At 42.0% G+C, this 24441-nt stretch overlaps 2 protein-coding genes across 2 annotated transcripts in view; one reads left to right on the forward strand and one right to left on the reverse strand.

Annotated features, from left to right (window-relative positions):
- Positions 1–1512: 1512 nt before the first annotated feature.
- Positions 1513–9564, forward strand: LOC104401839 (dynein assembly factor 1, axonemal-like; the record flags this gene model as incomplete). The annotated part of the gene is made up of 8 exons (XM_010009547.1): positions 1513–1679; positions 1899–2020; positions 2475–2689; positions 3825–4073; positions 4590–4699; positions 6755–6823; positions 8800–9154; positions 9467–9564. Coding segments are annotated over 8 exons (1385 nt in total), but the record flags the coding sequence as incomplete, so codon positions are not given.
- A 4308-nt stretch (positions 9565–13872) lies between these two features.
- LOC104401821 (heat shock factor protein 4-like) overlaps positions 13873–24441 on the reverse strand; it is a 22125-nt gene continuing 11556 nt past the window's right edge. The window contains exons 7-13 of the mRNA XM_010009524.1: positions 23193–23292; positions 22384–22508; positions 20331–20555; positions 18333–18438; positions 16827–16892; positions 15286–15373; positions 13873–14069 (exon numbers count right to left, since the gene is read on the reverse strand). Coding sequence (XP_010007826.1) covers positions 13873–14069; positions 15286–15373; positions 16827–16892; positions 18333–18438; positions 20331–20555; positions 22384–22508; positions 23193–23292 — 907 coding nt within the window. The remainder of the gene's footprint in view (positions 14070–15285; positions 15374–16826; positions 16893–18332; positions 18439–20330; positions 20556–22383; positions 22509–23192; positions 23293–24441) is intronic.

Genomic DNA, 24441 nt, shown 5'->3' on the forward strand with positions numbered 1-24441 from the left:
ACCCCAGGCACAGCTACAGTTTGGGCAGAGAGGAGATTCAGAGCAGCCCTCCGGAGAAGGAGTTGGGGGTGTTGGCTGATGAGAAGCTTGACATGAGCTGGCTTCAGTGTGTGCTTGCAGCCGAGAAACCCAACTGTATCCTGAGCTGCATCAAAAGAAGCAGGTCAAAGGAGGTGATCCTGCCCCTCTACTCTGCTCTTGTGAGACCTCACCTGGAGTATTGTGTACAGTTCTGGTGTCCTCAACATAAAAGGACATGGAGCTGTTGGAGGAAGTCCAGAGGAGGGCTGTGAGGATGATCAGGGGCTGGAGCACCTCCCATATGAAGACAGGCTGAGAAAGTTGAGGCTGTTCAGCCTGGAGAAGAGAAGCTGTGTGGAGACCTCATAGCAGCCTTCCAGTATCTGAAAGGGGCCTATAAGGATGCTGGGGAGGGACTCTTCATTAGGGACTGTAGTGGTAGGACAATGGGTAATGGGTTTAAACTTAAACAGGGGAAGTTCAGATATAAGGAACAAGTTCTTTACTGTGAGGGTGGTGAGGCACTGGAATAGGTTGCCCAAGGAAGTTGTGAATGCTCCATCCCTGGTGGTGTTCAAGGCCAGGCTGGACAGAGCCTTGAGTGACATGGTCTAGTGCAAGGTGTCCCTGCCCATGGCAGGGGGGTTGGAACTAGGTGATCTTAAGGCCCTTTACAATCCAAACCATTCTATGATTCTATTATTAGTGGCACTAGTTTCAAGGGGGTTTTATTTCTGTTAAAATTTTGCACAAAACCAAAGTCCACAAGGCTTCTACTGAAGAGTCAAACCTATGTATTTTGCAATTTAAATAGATAACAGAACAGAAAAGATATAATAATTACTTACACATGGATACTTAGGATAATTAAGTAGTTTTTTCTCACTTCTTAATACTCTCTCAGTACTTAGATGTTGCAGACAGACTGGCAATCCAGTTTTCATTTTTTATTTTATAGTTACGGTGTGCTTTGGCAGCTGCAGACATGATTACCAAATATTTTATGCCTTTCATCCTGTTAAAGGATTTATTCCATCTTCAAAAGAAAATAAAAAATAATGCCTCTACATTGTCATTTGTGTACATTGGGAGTAATCTGAAACACAAGCTCTTGCTGTTGTGTAACTGACTAGTTTGAAATGCAAATTAAAAACAACCACACCCCTAAAACCAAATAACTGTTTTTCTTGAGTGAAGAAAGCAGCTTTGGAGGCATAGCAAAAAAGTGCATATAGCAGAATAATTAATTTAGAAAAAAACCCTCCCAATTCAGTATAAACAACAATTTTGATGGGGCTTTGAGCAAGCAACCTGGTCTAGTGAAAGGTGTCCCTGCCCATGGCAGGGGGTTGAGACTGGATGAGATTTTAGGTCCCTTCAACACAAACCATTCTATGATTTTGATAGTGCAGTTTTCTACTTGTTCCAGAAAACCCTCTTTGAAGTAATGAGTCTCATCTTTCTTTTCTGTGTTGTGTTCTTGTCTGACAGCTTGTCTCAAGGTCCTACAGACTCTGCAGATTGCTCACAACAAGTTACAAACAGTGGAAGACATACAGCACTTGCAAGAATGCCCAAGTATTTCTGTTCTTGATCTTTCCCACAACAATCTAAGTGATCCAGCTATTGTAACTGTTCTGGAGACCATGCCTAATTTGGTAAGCCGAATCTAGCTGAAAGTTTGTATCATGTATGTAGGTGAATCCCATTAAATGGTTTCATTGGGTAGGCCAGTGCACAATATTTGGGGTTTTGTAGGTTACCTGTAATGCCCAAGATGTTTTATTCACTTGTTTTTGGAATGATAGGGGAAGCGCATATTTAGAGCGGGTTTTTTTGTGACTCAACTTTAAAAATTGTTTCCCTTGTTTCTCTAGCATGTGCTGAATTTGCTGGGAAACCAGGTGATAAAGAACATTGCTAATTATAGAAAAACACTTACTGTTCAACTAAAACAACTAATGTATCTGGATGACAGACCAGTTTTCCCAAAAGATAGGTAAGAAACAGAGCCATCTTCTTTACACAGCAGTAAAGTTCAAATGTTAATGATCACTCCTCCAGTTTTTGCCAGTATTGTCAAGAAAGGAAAGGAATACTGACAGGTATAATTTACAAAGGGTGCAAGGGTATTGTATTACAGAGTTCTACATCTAACATACGTAGAAAACAAACAAACATTTTTTCACAAGATAATTAATTATTGAGTAGAATTGGTTTACACCACATCTGTAGGTCAAAGGCAAATACTGATTTCTGCAGAAATGAAACAGGGTATTTGGAAAAGCAGAGCTAAGATCAGCACTCCTGGCAGATCTCTGGTGGTGCAGGCACCAGCATTTGGATACTTTTGTTTCTTTGTTGCAGTTCCACATACAAGCTAAGATACACGGCTCATTATAAAGATGGGCTTTTAGAGCTATATTATAGTTAGGCTTTTGTGTTTTCATTAGAGCCTGTGCAGAAGCCTGGGCTGTTGGAGGTCTGGAAGCTGAGAAAGCAGAAAGGGAAAAATGGGAAACCAGAGAGAGAAAAAAAATCCAAGATAGCATCGATGCTTTAGCAGCAATCAGGCGAAAAACAGAGGAAAAGAAAAGAAGAAAGTATATGGAAGAAAGAAGGGCAAGTGCTAAATCTGGAAATGGAGATGCAGCAGACATCCTAGAAGGTTTGTGGTTACTATTTTGGAAGACATTTGTGTCTGCTTCAATTTGAATGTTTGAAATAATTCAAATACAGGAACTGAATAGTTCCTAAAAGTTCAGAAGCAGGCTGATGCAATTTTTAAAATATATTTATGAATCTTCTTTTCCAATATTAAATACTTTATTAATCTTGGTGCATCTTAGATTAACCACACAATTATTAAGCAGTCATCACCTTTTTCACTGCCAATGAAACAAAAAAATCAACAAATCACTCCATGTCCCAGTGTTTCAAGCTCTTGTGCGCTTCACCAAAGCAACCATGTGCTAGTGAGTGCCATAATGGTTCCAGCAGGCATTAATGGGCAGTTACACCCCAAGAGTGATCTTTCCCCAAGATGCAGAACAGCACTGGCTTCAACAGACCTGTGGGCTCCAGTAAGACCTGCCTTATCAGTCCCTATGCAGACAGCTCTCCAGTCTTGCCTTCACAAGCAGTGAAGGCTTCAGCCTACAGCTGAAGCTTCAGCTAGAGCCTACAGCAGTGGTAATAAAGGCACAGGAAGAGGAAGGTCTTTAATCATTTGCTTCACTTAATGCCCTTTTTAATGCCACAAATTTTCCTGTCACTTTATTCAAGGAGGAAAACATTTTACAACCAGTAATAGGTCAGGTTGCAACCTAACCTTTATAGAGAAATACACGTTTCAGGATAAACAGGACTGAAGCCAAACAAGAAGGCAGTACTGCAGCACAAAGGAGTGTTTATCTACCATCTGATATGTTTTTGGGTTTAACAGGCTCTGAAGTCAGACATAGTTGACCAACAAGTGAAACTTTTTCTGCAAGCAGATAGGTTGCATAAAGGAGAGGATAACTTCAACATTTGTCACTGATCCATCTCATTGCTCAAGTATATATTTAAGTACATAGTCACTTGTGAGTCTTTTCAAAGTCAACTATAGATACGAGGCAATTCTTTACTATAGTGTTTTCTCTAGGAGGACTGCTGATCCATGAATAACTGCTGAAACCAAGTAGGAGCTTTTGATGCATATTTAAGGCCAAACTGTTAAGGCCATCTAGTAAAGTCTGAATATTTAGAATGAGTAATGGTAGATTAACTCAGCAGTTTTAATGAATCTGTTTCTTTTGTAGGGGCATCTAAAAATTCAGATGACAAAGATGGAAATTCTAATACACTGGAGACTTCAAATATATCAGAAGAGGAAGAAATTCAAGAGAAGACGTACAAGTTTACAAATGAAAGTTTTGATGCTCATGATGAGGTGATAACACTTTTACCAAATGGGAGAGAGAACACAGATTTCACATCTGCTAAAATTCAAGAGGATGCACAGGAATCAAACTCTTACAAATGCCCAAACTTCAACAAGGAGACAGATGGTAATGTACATGGTGAAGAATCAAACCAAACTGAGGATGCAGAGATGATGAGCCAAACTCTAGTGTAGCACCGCCTCTGCTGCGATTTAAGCCAACTGATTCATAGATAGGAGCATCCCACTAGATTTCCACAGTGACTAGGTGAAAATTAAGTAATACTGGATAAAATATTCTTTAACTACAACAACAAAAATTTCCCAGGGCTCAATCTGCAACTTCAGCTACATAAAGAAAGAATAAACACATCACAGAAGCTGGACATCACTCTAGAGGTGGTTTTGTGCCTTCACACATGGAAGCACCCTTTTTTAGATATGTGGAACACATTATTGCAAAATGCCAATATTGATTTATACAGTATAAGGGAGACCAGGAGTATGGTGAAAGGCAGTGCCAGATTAAGCTGCGGATTCTGCAGTGGTAGTCAGGTTGCCGGCAGTCTGTTTTTGCAATGCTTGCTGTTGCAATACACTCTTTTATTCACTCAGTTCTCTGCAACTATTGTTTATTCTTTAGATCTACCAAAAGAGAAGACAGCTACTGAAAAGGCCATGCTTCCTGAACTGGGTCAGTATGCTGAAATTGAACAAACCAAACTGGAGACACTGGAGAAACTTTGTCTTGATGTATGTATTGGATTCAGATTTTGAGAAGTTCACATTTGGTTATTGCCTGCTCCCAAATTAATTCTTGTAACATCCTGGCTAATAAGACTATATGGCCAGGTTTCTAGGAAAGGTCTACTGGTAGGAAAAGTAGAAAGAAAGAAAAAAAAACAAAACAAAACAACATATGAAAGTTGTAGGGGTATTCATTCTCTCCAGTGTAGCATATGTAAAAAATTTACCACCACTTCCAAAGTTTGTTTTGGCCATATATCACCTGCAGCGGACCTTCTATCTCTGATTTTTCTGGAGAAGTTCATGAGGGTTCTCATTTAAAAAACAGAATTCAAAACAAAAGGAATCTAGTGTATACACGCCTCTTTGTAGGCAAAACTCAAACAAAACATGAGGTTGAAAATGTGAACTATTGCAGAAAAAGCATAAGGAAGAAACAGCCATGTTGTAAATGCAGTATTAGATATTATAAATTACTTTTCAAAATGTGACTTTTAAGTATATTTCCAAGAAAAGCAAAATTTATATTATTCAGGCATATAATACGCAATTGACATTTATAATATCTTTTATTATCTAAGATTTCTATCTGATGACGTAAACATTTAAACATATTCAACGACATTTAACCATGAGAGGACATGGATGCCACTGAAAAATACAGTCTCACTTCAAAGGATAATTATTCAATATGTCCTAATTATAAGACTGTGTCAGATTATGACATTACTAGCAATAACAAACTACTGAGCTTATGACTTCCCAGACCACTTAATATGCTCTTTGATCCTTTATACTGCCACAGTAACTACATTCTTGCTGGAATGTTTTAGAAAAGCCTCTTCCTCAGGAAAAGAAATCACCCTGTTATCAAAGGGCTCGACCCACTGCTTCAATAGAGGGCTTACTGCTGTATCCTCCCATTTGACTGCTTTTAATAACAGGTTTAACAAGGACAGTGGAGGGAATTAGCAGCAATTTTTATAAGCTGATCTTGCAGGGGCTGAAATAAAGGCTTTAAAGAAATAGCAATACTGTAGGTACCCAAAATGTCAAGATCTCATAGATTCAGTGCTTGTTTTTTTTCTTGGTGCTATATGGCACCATAGTAAGCTCCTTTGCACAAACTTTAACATGGTATAAAAGGAACACTTCAACATACATGCATGGGATTTCTTCTGACACATAAAAAGTATGACTATTGTAATCTTACAGAAAAAGAAACAAAGTCAAATCACATACAAATACACATTTCATGTTCTATGCTACTTTGTTCAACTGTTGTTCATTAATGGAAAGAGCTTCTCGCAACAACCTCCAATACTTACGCTATTGTGGATTTTCCAAAGAGACTTAGCGCTGACATGGCAGGGAATGGGTGTAAGGATGCCACTCGTGAGAAGCTCTTGTGCAGCTCCATTGTCTTTACTCATCTCCTGGAGTCAGTAAATGGTCTCAGTGGTAATATAAGAGAGAAGAGTGGAGGAGGATTTGTAATGTGGCAGTTATGACATCCCTCAGTCAAGCATGAACAAGCTCATGTTGCTGCAAGTGCCTCAGTTCTCAGAAGTTTGCAGTTCTATATCCCTAATTATGAGGCATTCACAGTAAAATATTGTGTTATTGGATGTATTTAGGTTAACAGAGTTTAGACTGCAGATCATTGTCCACAAACGTGAGTTGCAGCTGAGGTGAAGTCTATTGAATAGCTATGAAACAGCTAACAGACGTAAACCGTGTTTGCTTTTAAAATCCTATTAATGCCTTGCTGTTTATCCTTTTCTCCTTCATGATCACACAGGACAGCAGAAAACAGTATTCAGGCTGACATTAAGGTTATTGCCTTCCCATCTGCTATTTCTGGAGACAGATGAGTTTTCCTTTTCCCACAAGTGTTTAACAGAGGAAACTGTCACACTGGAGAAGATGACAGTATGGTATTGCTAGCTGTGGCTTCTTACCCAGAAAAGCATGGCTTTGAAGAAGATTCCACATGAGAGAGAGATTTTATTGGTTACAGTAGCTTTTTCCACTGATCAATAATCTCATGATTGTTTTCAGGAATTGCCTGATTTAGAAGACATTGATGTAAATGAATTTCCCCCAGACGAGGAAACCTTTGTTCTAAAGGTAAGATTTTTATTCATTCCAGTGAGGGAGCTTCCCTAAACACATTTACAAATTGTCTTGCAAAATGAGGGTAATCTAAGTTGTGAAATGGCTTTGGGAAATATAATCAGTCATGCATTTATAAACTAAAAAGGATGTTTCAGCAGATCTTCTCTATCCACTTGTAAATAGTTTTTTAATTTGAGGTTTTATATTATTGTATTACAAAAACAGGAGAATGAAAACCTAAGATCAAGTAATGCAGCTGTTTAATTTCTTAGCTTAATTTCTTAGCAGTATGTAGTGTTTTTACAAAGATGACTCTTAAAATATACATTATAATACTACTAAGCTGTAAAGGACTGAATAGGTAGACCAAAATGCCTCCAATTGAATAAAATCACACTTTTCAACTGAAAACACAGAGAAATTGAAACCCCTCAGCTCCACTGCAGGCTAGATGGATAGAAGGCAGTTCATGCCCACATTAGCATTGTGCAGGGCTCAAAATAATCTCCTAAAAGCCTATAAGCAGAAGCAGAAGAGAAAAAGGAAAGAGAGAACAACAAAGATGAACTGCACAGCATGATTCTTGTGCTGATGTTGACTTATACTTGCCTTGCTGGAGAGAGAGGCCAATACAACGCATGTTCTTACAAGTCCCTCCAAGCTAAGGAAAACTTTTCCTTCAGTCAGCGTAAGGCAAATCAATCATTTTTATATAAAGTGGATTTAACCTGATCTGTTTGTTTGTCCTGGAGACATACTGTGCTAAAACTGGGTTTAGACTGTAGTCTAAAATCTTGCTGCAGCTCATGATAGCTGTCAGCAAGATGACGATCCCGTACTGCCAAGAGTGCTTTGCTCTGCGCTTGAGGGAGGCAATGGCTGAAACTATTGCATGGTCTCACAGGCTGCTTAAGTTGATTAAGCAGATGTGACAAGGATGGAAGTGGAGGTGAGCTTCAGAACAAGAGCACTGTGCTTGGTGGGAGCTCAAATTTGTGCACAGAGGAAGCAGCAGCCTTTGATAACCACAAGTACAATCTGATGTGGGAGGTTGGGAGGGACATTAACCTGCTTCAGCAAGTTCAGAGGAGGCCATGAACACGCTCAGAAGGCTGAGAACATGAACATGCTCTGGAGACAGGCTGGGAGAGCTGGGCTTGTCCAGCCTGGAGACGAGAAGGCTCTGAGGAGACCCTAGAGCAGCTCCCGTGCCTAAAGGGGCTACAAGAAACCTGGAGAGGGACTTTTGACAAGGGTATACAGTTATAGGACAAGGGGGAAGGGTTTTAAACTGAAAGAGGATAGATTTAGATTAGACATTAGGAAGACGTTCTTCACTGTGATAAGACACTGGCACAGGTTGCCCAGAGAAACTGTGGCTGCCCCATCCCTGGCGGTGTTCAAGGCCAGCTTGGACACAGGGGCTTGGAGCAACCTGGTCTAGTGGAAGGTGTCCCATAGCAGGGGGTTGGAACTATATGAGCTTTAAGGTCCCCTCCATCCCAAACCATTCTATTATTCCATAAGGCATGGAATTTATTTACTCTTTTGGTCACAGACTAATAACAGCATTGCAAAATATCTTGGCAACAAAGCCTCCAATTAAAAGAAGATAAGGGAACAGGGAGGATATGCTAGCACTGTCACACCCTGAAGGGTGTTTGGTTCTTAAGTGAAGTCAGATGAAGATATTAGTCAGGTCCCTCTGTCTGGAGGTAAAGTAACAGAACTGAGCCCCCACATTGCTGAATTGCTGAAATAGATCTTTTTATGAATGGTTAGTAGTTTATCACTAGTGCCTGAGGAAGACTTAACCGAAGATTCATTCACAGAGAGCAGAGCTATGGGTGAAGCACATTTTCCATACATTCTGGGAGAATGGCACATTAAAGCTGACTGCTGTTATGTGGATCCAAGAGATATTTTCCCACCTTTTAGCTTTTACATCTAGAATAATATATTTTTAATTAGATTTTCTACCTTTATAGCAGGAATATCACCCAAAGATAGAAATAATTGCTGAAACGACAAATGACAGTGATTCAGCATTAGAGGAAAACAATAAAAGCGTGTTTGAGAATTCAGAAAGAGAAGAAGTTCCAACAGCAATCTTTTCAAGTGCGTGTAAGATACACAAAGAGCATGGAAAGGAGCCGTTAAGACCCCTTGTTGAAAGCTTCTTTACACAGCCTGCTAATTCCAAAAGATACCAAGAGATCAAAGATCTACAAACAACCCCGTCAAGACCCTTGATACAAGTGATTAACACTGAGCCCGAGGATAATCTACTTATGTCACCAGTCCACAAGCAACCAGATGTCCCAAGCCCAACAGAAGAGGATGGTAAGTTTACAGGGACATAACCAGTCCCAGAGAAAAAGGTAGCTAGCACATACATATTAACAGTAAAGATTTGTTCAGCTTTCTTGTTGAGAAAATTTTCAATCCATGGTTAGTTAACAATCACCTTTTCCTTTTATTTATGTGGGAATCCCAATAAATTAGGAAATAAAATGTTATTTTTTCTTTTTCTACACAGGATTTCTTGCTGAGTTTTATTTAAATTCATTTTAAAACTTGGGCTCTACATTTTTTTTCCAGTATTACAGACCACTGGTGAGTTTCATTTGCCTTTTGCCTTCATGCTTTCAACAGGGAATGGCAGCGATGGAGAAGCACAGTACCCAGCTGAGAGTGAAGGATGTCCTCATGAGGCATGGGACAACAGGGACAGTGAGAGTGGTTTAGATTAATCACTTTGCAAAAAACCTCCAAGTATTCAGAGCAGCTGGCAGCATTTGCTCCTTTGGAAGTGAGTGCACTACTGTGTTACAGTTACATTAATTTCTCTGATGTCATTTTTTCCCTTGCATCCTTCTAGGAATTACTTGGTTGGATGTTTTTGTCTTAAGGTTTCATTATATATGTACTTTCAGTGCATAATGTAACATGTTTCTCTCATTTGAACTAAGTAAAGATTTTATTTGTAACCTTATGTATTTTAACTTGTATAATCTCCTATTTCATATCAGATGAACTTTGATGACAAATGGAGATTGCTTCTTAGCATGTTCTTTTATGGTTCTAACATTCATAGACATCATTGTTTATGCAAAACCAGATGCAGAACTAGTGTCCATGCATGAACATCTGGTTTTACCTTTTAGGGTGATCTGTGACAGAGCATATGCTTACATCTGCCGTTTTCATTGTGAGATATGTGTCAGGATCTGAATTTCAAATATAACAGAAAAATAACCAGCCTAGTAGTCATGGCAGAAAGGCAGCTTTAGAATAAAAAGCTGATCAAAGGAATTCTTCTTCCATTTAATTCTCTCTTATACCACAGTTATAGTCTTGTGCCAAAGTGAAACAGAAAATAATAGCACTGATGCCTCAGCCAGGTTCTCTCTTCTGAGCTAGAGAAATAAATTTGAGGAAGCAGATATTGCTTGAGAGCAGTGCTTCCTCTGCAGCACCACAAAAAACAAAAGCGTTGGGGAAGTGGACAACCCTTGGCCAATTCTGCTGAGGCATTAATGGCTCCTTATCCTCACACAGGAGGTTAAAAGAATTAATTGTACACTGTTGGCCTCATCGTCAAGTGCTAACGTTTTTGTGATTTAACAGCAAGTGAGGAATAGGTTAGGCTTTAAGTGACCTCACTTCATTAAGACTTTTCTCACATTTCTATAAATATCTAATAATGTGTAATAAACAGAATTAAACAGGTCTTGCAGATGTGCACATTTAAAGAAAAATACTACTATGGGCTTGTTGAAAAGAGAGATTTCCCACTAGCTGGGCTTAGGTGCCATCTGGTGGCAAGAGAACTGGTCCTAACTAACAATTGTAAAAAACCCTCAGGGAAGACAACACAACTGCTTTAAACTTCAGTCATTTTCCACCTTCTGTGAGTGCAAACATGTTGATAAAATCCACAGCCTCCAGGACAGGGCAGGAGGATGAGCAAGGGCCTTGAAGGACAGGCTTGTCTGGAAGCATCCTCACAGGAATCTTCTCCTTGGAAAGCTGCAAATGCTGCCAACATCTGTGAGCTTTGTCTAACAAAGATCTCCTCTTTTCTGAGAGAAAACTTACGGCTTTGGGTTGTGCGGTTTTTGTGCTGCATATTAATGCCTGTCCTTATACCACTTTGCTGCCCTAAGAACCAACAAGCAGGAAGGACCATATGATCATGTCCCACTTAGAAAAGGGAAGTGTTTATATAAAAGGTAATTTCAAGAGTGAAGTCTGAACTCTATTACCACTGAAAGCAAGAAAAAAAGTATAAAATTTTCAAAAGAACTATTGGTTTTTTTACTCTTATCCTGATTTTACCAGATATACCCACCCTTACAGCCATTTTAATTGGTAGAATTCAGTTGCTCTCTGAGCTGTGTTTACTGTGCCACATTTTACACACCAGATCTCATCAGCAGGCTGTGCATTATCTCACAGGTGACTGTCCTGAACTCCTAGAAGCGGTTTTCATTTATCAGTGAAGACTTGGGAATGAGGAAAGGAGTAAAGGGTAGGGGAAAGTAGTGAGAGAAATGCCAGAACAGGACTAAATGAGAAAAAGGAAACATGTTTAATTAGTGTTTTCTGTAAAACTTTACAAATATACAGCATAGTGCAAAATGCAGTCTCAACACATCACCTTCAAGTAAAATTAACAATGTAAGAAGCCAAGGAACACAAGCTTGCTTCTTCACAGGACAGGCTCTCGAATACTGTTCCTGGAGGTTCCTCTCTCACCATCGAGCTCCAACCTCATGTTTATAGTAGAGCACAAAGCCTAAAGAACACCCCAAGAGCCACCCTGAGGGGCCGCTTGCAGCAGGTACAATGTGCCCCTTGGCACTGTTAAAATGCTGCAGCCCCATGCTGCATGAGCTGCACCTCTGCCTACCCATAAGTAGCTCTCCTAAGGTGGTTCATTCTCAACCCTAACTAGACAATCCAGTAAGACCTGGAAGCACGTGTCTAACCTCAAGCATGCAATAGGCTTCATAAGCACATGGGAAAACTCAGGAGCTTGAAGTTAAGCACATACTTAAATATCTTACCAGGTCAATACATTCAGTGTTAAACATTATGGCAATCTAGCATATGAAGGTTCAGAGAAGGATGTAAATCTTGAATGGGGACAACATACACTGTCAGGTCATAGGAGACACCAGACAGTTTTCAATCACCTATGAGAAAAGAAGTAAACAGAGTGCAACTCAACCATTTTCCATTTCTGTAAATGACAAAATACAGTGGCAAATGGGTTGATCTACGTGAACTGTCAAAGCACAAATCTGTCAAAAAGGGAAACCTACACTCAAGCACATCATCTAAATACCAGGCCAATGGGGGCTGCCAGCATTCTCCCTCAGTCCTGAACAAAAAAAAACCAGTGGCTGGAATTAATTCAGAAGCTCTCACAACCTCACTCCTGCAACATCTGCACCGCGATGGTGGTGGCAGAGCTCCCAGCACACAGTAATTACCTGGGGAAAAACATGGTCAAAAGTGAATGTTTCCAAACTAATACATCTGTTCACATACTGATAAATGGATGGAGGGAAGGGCTGTGACAGGAAGGTCCACTGAAAACATGCTCATCTTACTAAGGAGAATGTGAGCCTGCATTCACCTGATGAACTGACTGCATTTTGGGGTGGATGCTGCTTGACCAGATGCTCAGAAATACAGTTTAGAACCAAGAATCGTCATGGCAATGGAAACAAGCAGAGCATTTCTTCAAACGATACTGGCACGTCTCACACCTCCCTGTCTAAGCCCTTAGGAGGCCTGAGTTAGTTGAACTTCCTGGATCTGTCTTACTGCATTTGGGTAGCTTTCCTAAGGAAAAGCAATTCAGAGGCTACTGAGAAAAATAATATGTTCTCATTAGAACTACAGCGTAAAAAACAAAGCTCTGCTTTGTTGAGAAACTCAGTTGTCACAAACCACATGGAAGAAAAAAATTCAACCTTTGGAGGCAGGTCTCAGATGCACAAAGGACAGGAAGAAAGTTAGTGGGACATGATGGACTAACCCTTCTGCCTCTCTCCTATGCTGAGCAGCTGAGACCCCTTCTAAAAAGGGGATCCAATCGATTAAACTGGTTCATCAGATTTTATACATCGTTAAACCAACAGGCACATCTTCAGGGGAAATAGAACAGGTAAAGGCCAAGGGAAAAAAAACATTGGACTGGACATAGAATACTTAGCCAGCACCAAGACCCAGAGTCTGCCTCTTCTGTCCTCTTTGCAAGTGGAAAATTGTGCATGCAGAAGAGTCTATCCCTTTTGTTTTTATGTTGGAGGAAGTAATTTTGGGGTCAAAACATTCCAAACAACAAACCCCTTCAACTCAGCACAGGATGTTTTGGGGTCTGTAGTGGTCTGTAGCTCCTCTGGGAGCCAGAAACACATTCTTGGAGCAGTCACTCAGAAAATGATCTTCTGCACACCCGAAGAGATCTTCATTTTCCTACTCACCCTAGGAGGATAAACGAGACGCACAAGTACATCCCATCAAAACCAGAAAATGGACAAAGGAATATTTTTAGAGCATTGGACTGGCATATAGAACTATTTTCCTATTAAAAAACCAGCATCCAGAAGGGTCAGTCATCTTAGCTAATCTGTGCTGCCCCAATAAAATCCTGTAGTTTGCCGCTGCAGACACTAGTTGGGATCATTATATTTTATGAAGTCCCTGATGTACTTTCAAGCTACTCTTCACTTAAATTTTATTAGATTTGAAACTTCTAAAAGCATTTTCAAGGAAAAAAAGCCCCAAACCTGCCAAGTTCTCACTCCCCACTGGAGCAAGCACCAGAAGCAGTACTTCATTTTAAACTTGTTATCCTGGGCAAACACTGAAATCCAGATGCAGGGAGGGTAATGCAACAGCTACTGACCATTTCCATCTACTCAAAAAGAAAGGGCACAAAAAAAACCTCTCTTGTGGGTTTCTGAGTCACTTTTGTTTCTTTACATTCAAACCTGTGGATGCTTGGATGGGTAGGAGGGAGACGTCATTTCTTGGAATCTAAATCACTGGCTGTTGTCAGTTGAGGAGCTCAGGTTTAATGGGATCTCTCCTTGGACACCCACAGAGGACAGGTAGGAAGCCATACTGTCAGGTGGAACATAAAGCGATGAACTTTCAGGCAAGTTGATGAGGTCGTTTCCAAAGACTGACTGACGATCAACAAGGAACTGCTGGGTGTTTTCAAGAATGACATCTTTACCTTGGAATGCAAATGGACAAGAGAAAACTCAGTTTCTAGAAGGCAAGTTACCAGGTTTTACATATGTAGAACTGAAAAATGGCAAATCCCCACTGCATCAGGAGGTGAGGGGACTCACTCCAGGCAAAAAATGCTTGGAAACACTTGAGTCAAACTCGGACTCACTCAAAAGCCCATTAAAATCGGTAGGAATCTCTGCAGGTTGCCAAGCTGGGTTCTGCCTGAATGCTGAGATGCCTCACAAGAAGTCAAAGACGGATGATCAAATGGTTGGAGACACTGAAAAGCTTCTCTGCTCCTTCATTCAAGAATTGTCTGGTTTTCCTCGTCTTTGCAGAAGAAGACATCTGTCAATTGCCCCACTATTCCAGCACTGTGCCACTGCAGGGACTGGAATGGCTTTGCAAAGGGGATGCTCCTCCTGAGCAGTTCGGCTCCAGTTTGCTGAAGAATTCTCTCCAGCAAAGCTGGGCTTCTAACACCTTTGATGCTCAGGCAAGATGCTGAGTTTAAAGTGGAGACTGGATGTCCTTGAACACTACACAACATGTCAAAACTCTGGAGTGGCTGCAGGTGGCTACAGTACCAAGTGGAGGCTCACAAAAGCTTTTCTTTCATGTCTATCCCAGCTGAATACACATGAAATTAATAATATATCACTATTCCAAGACCAGGAAAACACTTCTGGATTCATATATAAGGTCAACGACACACTTTATCAGAATCAGTGGGTGAGAGAAGGTCAGCCGGATAGTTCCCTTGAGGTCTGGTAAAAGGTCTGGAGAAGCAGAGACATAACATTTGCCTCTGGCTGCTAGCAGCTACCGGGTCACATCTCTGCAGCAGGAGGAAGAGGAAACCCAGGACCCATGCAGCACATAACACCCCTATTGACTTAGATCCCCACATTGTTCTTATGTGGCAATGAACATGCAGAGGAGATACCAGTAGATACAATGCAGCCCCAAGCAGAAATAGAGGTAGTTCAATTACATTTAAGCCTTAGTTTATCGCCCATACTTTTCCCACTGCTCAGTAACTAGCTTCACAGTTGTTAATGGCAACATTGCTGACTGACAATTGTGAAAATAAAATAACCAATATGTTTTGTTCTCTCAAAGTGGTCAGTGCTGGACATTGCATCTAGCTGCTGACATGTTTAACACCTCCATGACATCTCCATTCCTGAGTCTGCAAGAGCTGCCAGTGCTCCTACCTGGACAGGCACTGTTAAACTGCGGGTTGAACACTTTTGAGGACAGCTCAGTCGCATTCTTCTCCAGATCCACTGTGAGTCGCTGCATCTTGATGCAAAAATACAAACTACAATGTACAATTATACAAAGACAGGGGAGCTCGTTAGAACTAGGCCATTTCTGAAAAATCAGTGCTTCATCAATGCTGCACTCCCTGCTCTGCCCCTCCTCCACTTTGCTAAAACAGCCAAAAGTGTGTGCTCAAGGGAAGAATGCTTGATGGAGGGGGCTGAGGGAGATGTAACCGCCTGTTAGCATTGCCTAGGATGGTGTGAGGCTTATGCCACACAAGGAGCCCAGGCTAGTGTCACTTTGGCTGTCCCCGCCTGGCTGCCAGACAAAGCAAACCCAGAGTCCTCTGCAGCCAGCAACAAATATGAAAGAAATCTTCATTCCATTTGTCTATGACTGTCTTTAAAGTACAAATAGCTTCTGCTTGCTAGGCACAGCACTTCTAGGCACAGAGTTGCAGCAGGTATTACCTTCCAGGCTTCTCTATTCTCATAACTTCCTTTAGGATGAGCAAGCCCACATCTGGCAGACTACACCAGATGCTGGGAAATTCAGTGAACTTGAGAACTGAACTATAGAACATTGCAGCCTCCTCCTTGGCCTTTTCTCTTATGCAATCCTTTTAAAAAGAGACTGCCCCTTGCTTCCACAACTTGCTGATGTTATCTATCTCTTCAAAGACTCTCCCTCTTAACACTCAGGAAGTGGAATTACCTAATAAATTCAAAATTATTAAAACCTAAAAAGGACAGTGATGTCATGAAGCAGGCTTAGAGACCTTTCACACTTCATTAGAATAGATTACACTTTGCTTGCATGTTTGTAGAGTTGGCAGAACCATCCAAGTCTTTATCCAACCTGGCTGGCAATGAGGGCTCTGAAAATTCACCCTCCATCCAGCAGGAAAAAGAACCCAGCTGTGAAATAAACATTTCCTTCACTGCTTATTAAATCACCATATGCAATTCAGAAATACCTGTGTCAATGTCAATCTCAAACAAACACTGCCGAGCAGTTCCTCCTTGTTTCTTCTGCCAGGCTATGCATGAACCTCTACTCTAATTGCATGTGGTTTTACTGCTCCCGAGATATACAGGGAAAGCTGCACTTTACAAAGAGCTTTTGCACAAAGACACTTTATGAATCTTTGATGATATCTTTGATACTATTCTTCATGAATCTTTGATCTGATATGAATCTTTGATCTTTATTAGGATGTGACATTCATGCCAGAAGAAAGTTCATAGTCAGTTTCAATTAGACTCCATGACACCAGCGTGTCTCTAAACAAGCTCTGGGTTAGTGAGAAAGGCAGTTCAAGAGTATAAGGTAGCACTCAGCCTAGCTGCAGGAGATATGTACTTGCTGTGCTTTACCATTCACTCCTCTGTCTATAAGATAATCTCAGCATTTTTCAGTTATGCATAAGCCTTGCATCATCATCATCATCATTATTATTATCACCATCTCAGAAACACACATCACTTACCGGGGACAGACTAGCTTCCATTTCAGTCAAATTCCACTCAGTTAAAGATAAATTGGGATTAAAGACCTGTTGAGAGAAAAATACAATGAGGGCTCTGAAAGATGTCAGGTTTAAGATACTCCTATCCTCAGCTGCCTACCTTGGCTGTCTGCTGGGGTCACAGCCCTGCTGGCAGAGATGCCAGAAAGCAGTTCTGGCCTGTGCCTCAGCTGCTCCAACATATGACTTAAGCTACAGGCTCTATGAGTATTGGTCTGCAGCACAGCCAGAACAGCAAGGGCCCAGTGGTGGGCACTTGTGCTGAGCCACAAGCCTTGCTGCTGCCAGTGGTGGGACAGTGCAGACACCCTGCATCACAGTCATGCTGTAAACCAGGGCAACTTTTTGTGTACACAAGGAGTGTCACTCTGTCACTTGCACATGCAAGTCAAAGCCCTTTCTTGCTGCTTTTGGGTTCCAGGACACTTCCAGATTCATATTTTTCAAAAAGCATTTCAAAACATGGTAGGAGAGGGCAGATTACTGCTGCATCAATGCCTCAATGGCCATTTCTTAAGAGCTCTGAGCAACCTGGGAAAAGAGCTGTTGATCCGGGGATACAGTTTTGTGATTCATTCTCACTTTCGTGAGAGTGGCGCAGAGAGAAAAGTCTGTCAGTAACAGGAAAACATCTCTTAATGAGAAATAAGAAACAGAAACCAATGGAGTCAGTGATAGAGCAGGCCATTAGAAAAGCTTACTGTAAAGTCAAAATCAATCACAGACACTTGGGAATTGGCTTTAAGAGAATAAGATTGATTTTTTTAAATGATTTTTCATTCCAGTTTATCCATGTGTGTCTGTATATGAAGCACCTCCTCAAGGGAGCATATACTTGACACATAGATTCTTATATACAGAGTTATTTGACTATTGGCAAAAACCTTTTATATACCAACTATATGTATGGGGGAAGACAGAAAGAGAGAAATAAACAAACCTTCATATTGCTGCATATGTAGTTAAGAGAAAAGGCACCATCTATTTCTAAAGAAAAAAATGACCTAAGAACTGCAGACAGGTAAATATCTCAGCAAAGAGAGAATCTGACATCAGCTGCACTTCCCAGAATGTGAAGAAGAGGGAAAGGTAGTAGAGCTAAAGAGAGTCTCAGAGTATCTAAGATGTAGAATATGCAGAAAATAATTTAACCCACCCAAAGCAATTACCAAACTAACCCTGTTTTATGTAAATGTGTTAGGTCTCACGTTGATGCTTTCAACAAATGCACTGTTTTGTGCTCCATGAAGTTCAAATGGTATTTTCAGAAAAAATGTAAAAAAGCATCATTTAAAGTCTGAAATCTTGCCAGTTCTTTTGAGGAGGTCAACAGAGGGCAGTGGCAGCATGTGACAGATAAAGTACCGTATCAGGATAAGCAGACAGATAGTCTGTGTGTCTATCTGATTTACAGCCCAAAGTACCGCTCTGAACCCCGCCAACTGTTCCCTGCAGCCGGACACTCACATCCAAGAGGCTGGCGGGCTCCAGGCCATACTGCTGGCTCCTCAGCAGCAGCTGCAGCCCTTCCAAGCTCCAGTCGGAGCCCTCCAAGGGGTCTGAAATATCTGTTCTGAGAAAAGACAAGCGAAAATATTGCCACGAATGAGACTTGTATAGATACATATAGAAAGCAGAACTGAGCAGCTTTCCAACATGAGTTTATACTTAAATCTCATTTTGAAAACCCAGAGGTCACTGTCAGCCTGGGTTTATGCCATAGAATTCACTTTAATCCCAGAAGCACAATCCAGCAGAGCACACAGGGAGCTAGGCTGGTGGTAAAACAAGTGGGACTACTCTCCTGGGTGACACGTGGTTAGGGAATGTGCACATCCCAAGACTGGCAAAAGTAAAGCTCTCCTTAGAAGAAATGCTGTAGAGGCACTTGGGATCCAGAACAGGCTGTAGTCCTATCCTCCTGGGTCCAAGATGGCTGAATTAACCAACGGTTTTCAAGGGAGCCTGCAGGCTGCATTTATCTGAGACATTCATCTAAAGGAATTGCTGTGTTTAACACCCCCTCCCCCCAAAAGCTATTAAAAATTCTCTTTAAATCAGAATCTTTAAAAAACAGATGACTTTTCTTCTAATAGAATGGTCTGAAGTACCCAGTGGGTTCAGAAGGAGGAATTTGGTTCTCTGTAAGGACCCAAGGGAAAATAGAAGCCTTTCTGATAAACCTATAGTGTTTTTTCTGCCCAGTTCTCCTTACATTGGTGCAGTTGCCAACAAGAATGAATTCTGCAGTTGTAGATCGTGCTCTCCTCCTGCTGAAGTCGCTCTGCACTCACTCACGACACTGGCACTGCTGGGATTTCAGCCTCAGCCCATGGCAGACTCCAGCTCCAGAAGCGGCTCACCCCAATTGCCCTGTGGCTGAGCCTAATGGCACTGTGCTAAAACTCCTTGCAAGAGTACATCATCCTCTGGGTGACTGTCACATGCAGGATACCTGCATGGCCTAGCTTCAAAATAATGAAACCTCCATCCCTTTGTACCAGACTCCTGTACTCAGAGAACATAAACTCCCCACTCGTCATCCCTGGGAGTCACCTCACCTGCTATTTCACAATTTTAAGCCATGATTTTATACCTTTTTATAAAGCCTTGCTTTGGACGCCTAGCACTTTACTGAGCCCCTCCAGTTCAAGGAGGCAAGCACAGCAATGCGCCTAAGTTCTGTGGGGTTTCACTCTTAGTCGGGGATGGGGAAGCCAGATCTCTTGTGGTGTCAGCTCCCCAGTGCCTCCCACATGGTGACTGCCCTCTGAAGACAGATCTAGCACTGAAAGAAGAAAGTCACCTTGGAAAGGGGATAGGAGGAGATGCACAGGGAGAACAGACTAATGAGAAAAGTCTATTTGACTTCAAAGCAAAGGAAAGAAAAAGACAGGGGGCAAATTATTTCCTTCCCAAACCCAAGCCTGGACCTGATAAATGCTTTGATGCCTTATCAAATATATGCCCTACTTAGTGCAGAGGTTATGACTATGAGTGATTGTCATTGTCCATCACTGTCTGCGTACTGGCACACAAGTGACAACTCATTCACTACACAGAACCACCACTGACAAATATTTCCTTATGACTTTACATAATAACACAAGCTGTTGGAGGTGTAGTGTGGTGCAGTGGCCTGCAGGTCTGTAGATATGGACACTTGGACCTTGAGAGGGCAAATACCTCTCACTGCAAAATGCCTCTTCCTGCTCCCATAGCTCTGAGGCACATGCTCTGACAGTTCTTTCTCTGTTGGGTCCTTCAAGCAAAGTCATCCACAGACCCTCCTACCCGTGTGAACTGTGCCCTGGGCTTCAAGCATCCACTAAGCAGGTACCACAGGTACAGGATGGAGCTCACCATGCTGCATTAGATGACAAATTCAGCCTCCCTTTCCCCACTGTGAATGGGAAAAGAAGGCCATGAACACATAGGGCCACAGCAATCCCTTGCACCCCTCACCTGTCCAGCAGTGCCCTTCTGCCTCTTCTCTCAGATGGTTGTGAGGTCCCTGATGGAGCTGTGCCACAGCTCCCTTTGCCTTCCAAAACAGACTGAACCATGGCCACAGGGAGCACAGGGGGCTCAGAGCAAGCCCGGCAGCCTGGCAGGGGGACATCAGGCTCAGCGGTGGCTTTCACTGCAGGGCTGACTGGCTCTTCCTTGATCAGCATGAGGCATTTCTCTCTGTATTAGAGACAAGACTTAGCACCACACACACATCTGGTCCACAAAGGCCTTGCTGGGAAGGGCAGTAGCACAAGGGCTTGCTTTCAATTCCCAAACTGCCCCACAATGTCTTTCCACTTCCCTAGACGGGCAAAAGAAACCAGCAACCTTTCAGCAAGCTCCAGAAACATGCTCGGGTGGAATACCTTCAGTTAATTCATCAGTCGGAGTTGTACTGAAATTACCCTTTCATTGTTTGCAAATATGGAAAATACACTTCCATGTGTAAATCATTCCTCAGATGAGCATTTAACTTGAGACAGCTAAAGGGTTACAAGGCTAGGGAGGTTCCCCTGAAAACCCCCTAGAGATAAGAATGGGATCAGTAAGACCTTTTCCATGCAGGAGTTAGGATTCAACCAGTAAGCACTCTAGATCCCAATAACACAGGTCAGGACCTTGGGCTCTGAAGGATTTGGAACAGAAGCTGCCAAGATCTGACAGTCCCAGTCAGATGTTTTACTGGTTTGGAATCAGAGGTTTGCGTTTTTCCAGTGGAAGAGGCACTCCCTGCTATTCCTATGCAGACATATGACATTGAAGTTTTGAGTAGTAGCATTTTCTATGTAAAAATCTACTCTGTACTACTAGTACGTGATTTTACAGCTCCCTGGGATCCTGCACAACTGGAGCCAAAGGGAGAAAGTCATGTAGATCAACAGGCACAGGGCATGGAAAGCCATACTGGAAAAATACTGTCTTAGGCCACTTACAGACTAGCTTTGCTGTATGACAACACACATGTGTGTCACACATAGGGGATGGGATGTGACACTACAAAGCCTTCCTCAGCATCCCTTTCAGATCATCTTCTCATCTTATGAACCCTAAGCTCCCATCAGAAGCTCATACTGGCTTAGGAAATAGCACAGTGCAGAGCTCATGAGGGCCATGGCTGGCTCAGATCCTCAGGCACAGCACAGATCAGAGGCCACCAGATGGCACTCAGTAGAAGTAAGCAACTTGAAGGTTATATTCAAATTTTTCAGCTTTAGAAACGGCTCCACGTTTTTGGTGGTGGTGCTAGTTTTGCTGGTGGCGTAGCGGTTTTGTTGTTGTTGTTTCTAATCTGGAGTTCCTTACATGTTTCTAATTTTATGGCTATGTCTTAAATTACAAAGCAGATTTACAGGCAGTTTCTAAAGTACAACTACCTTGCCTCTCTGCCTGAGAAACTGTTTCCATGATTCATCTGTCTACTTACTTTCCACTGACACTATTAGCTCTATTCTGCTACTAGCCCTAAACACTCCGCATGTCTGTGGCAGGAAGAGATAAGCATTAAAATACCTCTGCCTTCAGTTCTTAAGTTACTGGGGCGTTTTCACAGAAAAGCTGTCAAACATCGGAAGTTGTTGTGATGCAACCCTTCTGTTCTCATTAGCAGGAAGATGAACAAGTTTGATTCTGTTTCTTCTTTGAGAAAGCCAGAAAGGAAACTTCTTTCTCTCTCTCAACAAGCCAAACAAGTGTTAGTACCTCATTATTTGATAAAGTCTGAGAGAGCCCCTGTCCTGAGAACAAAATATAAAAAAACATGGAATACTTCTCCAAGAGGTTAGTGGAAATTCTCAGCATGAAAGTTATGACTTTGTTTCCAAATTAATGCTGTTATTATCCCTCCCTAATTCTGACAATCTGACCTACATTGCAAAAAATATTCCAGCCCACCATTTCCATAGAGATTGTGAACCAGACAGTGACTTCGGTAGAGTCACAGCCAGGAAAAACTCTTTTAAAAAGTTATGCATTTCCATACCTGACTCGCCCTGACAAACATGTTTACCTGTCATTTTCAGGAGGGGATTGCATATTTATTATGTTGGATGGTGATGCTTCAGTAACATCAGATATGATGGGTCCTCCAGCAACTGCGGGACTGTTTAAGCAAGAGGCAGGTTCTGTTGATGGCTAAAAGGAAAGTAAATACCATATTTATTCTTCTCAGGCCCAAAACAAGTCCAAGGCCCTATCTGAGACAGTTAGGGTTTGCTCACCATGCTCTTGAGTCCTCTTTGTACCGAAACCAAGAAAAGTTTTACCTACTATGCAACAATATAGTTTCCTCCGGTCTTTTCTCCAACCATACAGAGGTGTAGGTGTAAAATAAGCACTGTGACTGAAGTGTCAGCTACTGAGACGTTCTGCCATGGCTGATATTTTGCCTAGACTGCTTAGCTTCCTATGGAGGGAAAGATCCACCAGAGACCAGCTTCCCTCTTGGGAGTTGTTGTTCCTCAGCAACTGCAACAGCCTGGCTCTGGTCAGAAAGATCATAGTACTCCCTGCAAGAACATGCTTCTTCCTCTGTGCCCTGGAGCTGAGCTAGGCTGGGGTAACACCACTGAGAGTCTGGTGTGTGGGGGATGCCTTTCCCTCCCACATCAACACAGTAGCACAAGGGCATGCAAACACATGCCCCTCCTGAAACAGGGGAGCTGAAGAAATAATGCACATCACCCACCTTAGCAAGCCACTTCTTCTCTGCCAAGCTCTTGCCAAACTACTTGCTGTGTAATCTGTAATACTGCTTCAAACATTTTCCCACCCTGGCCAAAGAAATCCCACAAAGCTCAGAGGCTGGTGTAAACCTACCGACTGTATAAAATAGGAGTCATGAAGGGCGTCTGTAGACAAATGCCGGCTAAACTTGGACACTTGTGGAGCTGAGATCCCGTTGTCAAGCATCAGAGGTCTGTGAAGAGAAACAGGTTTGTTTTCCCAGCACATAACTGACTGGTTCCTGGTTGCTTATATAAGAAATGTCTCTCAGCCAAGGATTATTATTCCCTGGTACTCTGTTCTTCCTCAGCTATAAGGTGCTTTCTTGTCCAGTGTTATGAACAAGGAAGGGTAACAGTTTTCGAGGTCACCATTAAAAAAGGGCATTAGCCGTATAGAGAAGGGATGATCTAGGTTTTCTAGATCTGATTTGAAAGATGCAAGTAAAATAATAAACTCAGTTCATATTTTGAACTGCACAAATTCAATTCATGCTTTCTTCTACTTGCTGGTATTTTCAAGCTCTAGGCTGGATCCTCATTCGTTTAACTGGAGGTAGCTACACTGGAATTACTAGTGGAATACTGGGAATCTGGCCTTGTTACTAGCTCCCTCGAGCTCAGCGCCTCTTTGACAAAGCTAGATCTTCATACATAGCACTGCATAAAAGGAACCCGTGCCACCCATTAAGTAAGTAACAAAGCAGAGGGAGACATGAAGCAGAGCAGAGCCTAAACTCATTGCATACAGGCTTTTAATAAATGATTGACAGGCTTTTACAGATATGGCCACTGACAGTAAGAAGTGGGTCTGTATGCTGGGTCCTCTGCAGTAGTGCTTTATGTTTAGTAAATAATTGAAACCAAGAGAAAATGAGGCGCCTCAAACTGGCACTACCTCTCCATCATGAAACTTCCTGGGTGGCAGTCTTTGGCTTGTGATGCAGTCCCAGAGGAGCTGGAAACTGGTACATTTTCCTACACACCCACTATTGTTACTGCTGTGATGATCCTATAAAACTGTCTAGCAAATCCCTCTTCTCCTCTCGCTGTCCTGCAGCCAGGAAAAGCATCTTCAGTATTCCTTTAGAAGACAGGGATTTGGTGGGGTGCAGCAGAGAAAGCTAACAGATTTTTCCCCCAGTCATGTCTAACAGGCTTGGTAGAGGATAATTCCTAGCTCCTTTCATCCTGCAGACACTGGAGCTGGATATGCTGGGAGAAAGTAGGGGTTTGCTCAGAGTCCAATTAGATCCCACAGAGAAGGGCATTATACAGCAGGTCACAGTGACCACAGTGCTTGAGGTCTCAGTGTGGTCTAACAGCTTGTTCAAGAGTCTTTC

Source organism: Nestor notabilis, unplaced genomic scaffold (genome assembly GCF_000696875.1).
Source record: "Nestor notabilis isolate BGI_N333 unplaced genomic scaffold, ASM69687v1 scaffold32950, whole genome shotgun sequence".
NCBI classification, from domain to species: Eukaryota; Metazoa; Chordata; class Aves; order Psittaciformes; family Psittacidae; genus Nestor; species Nestor notabilis.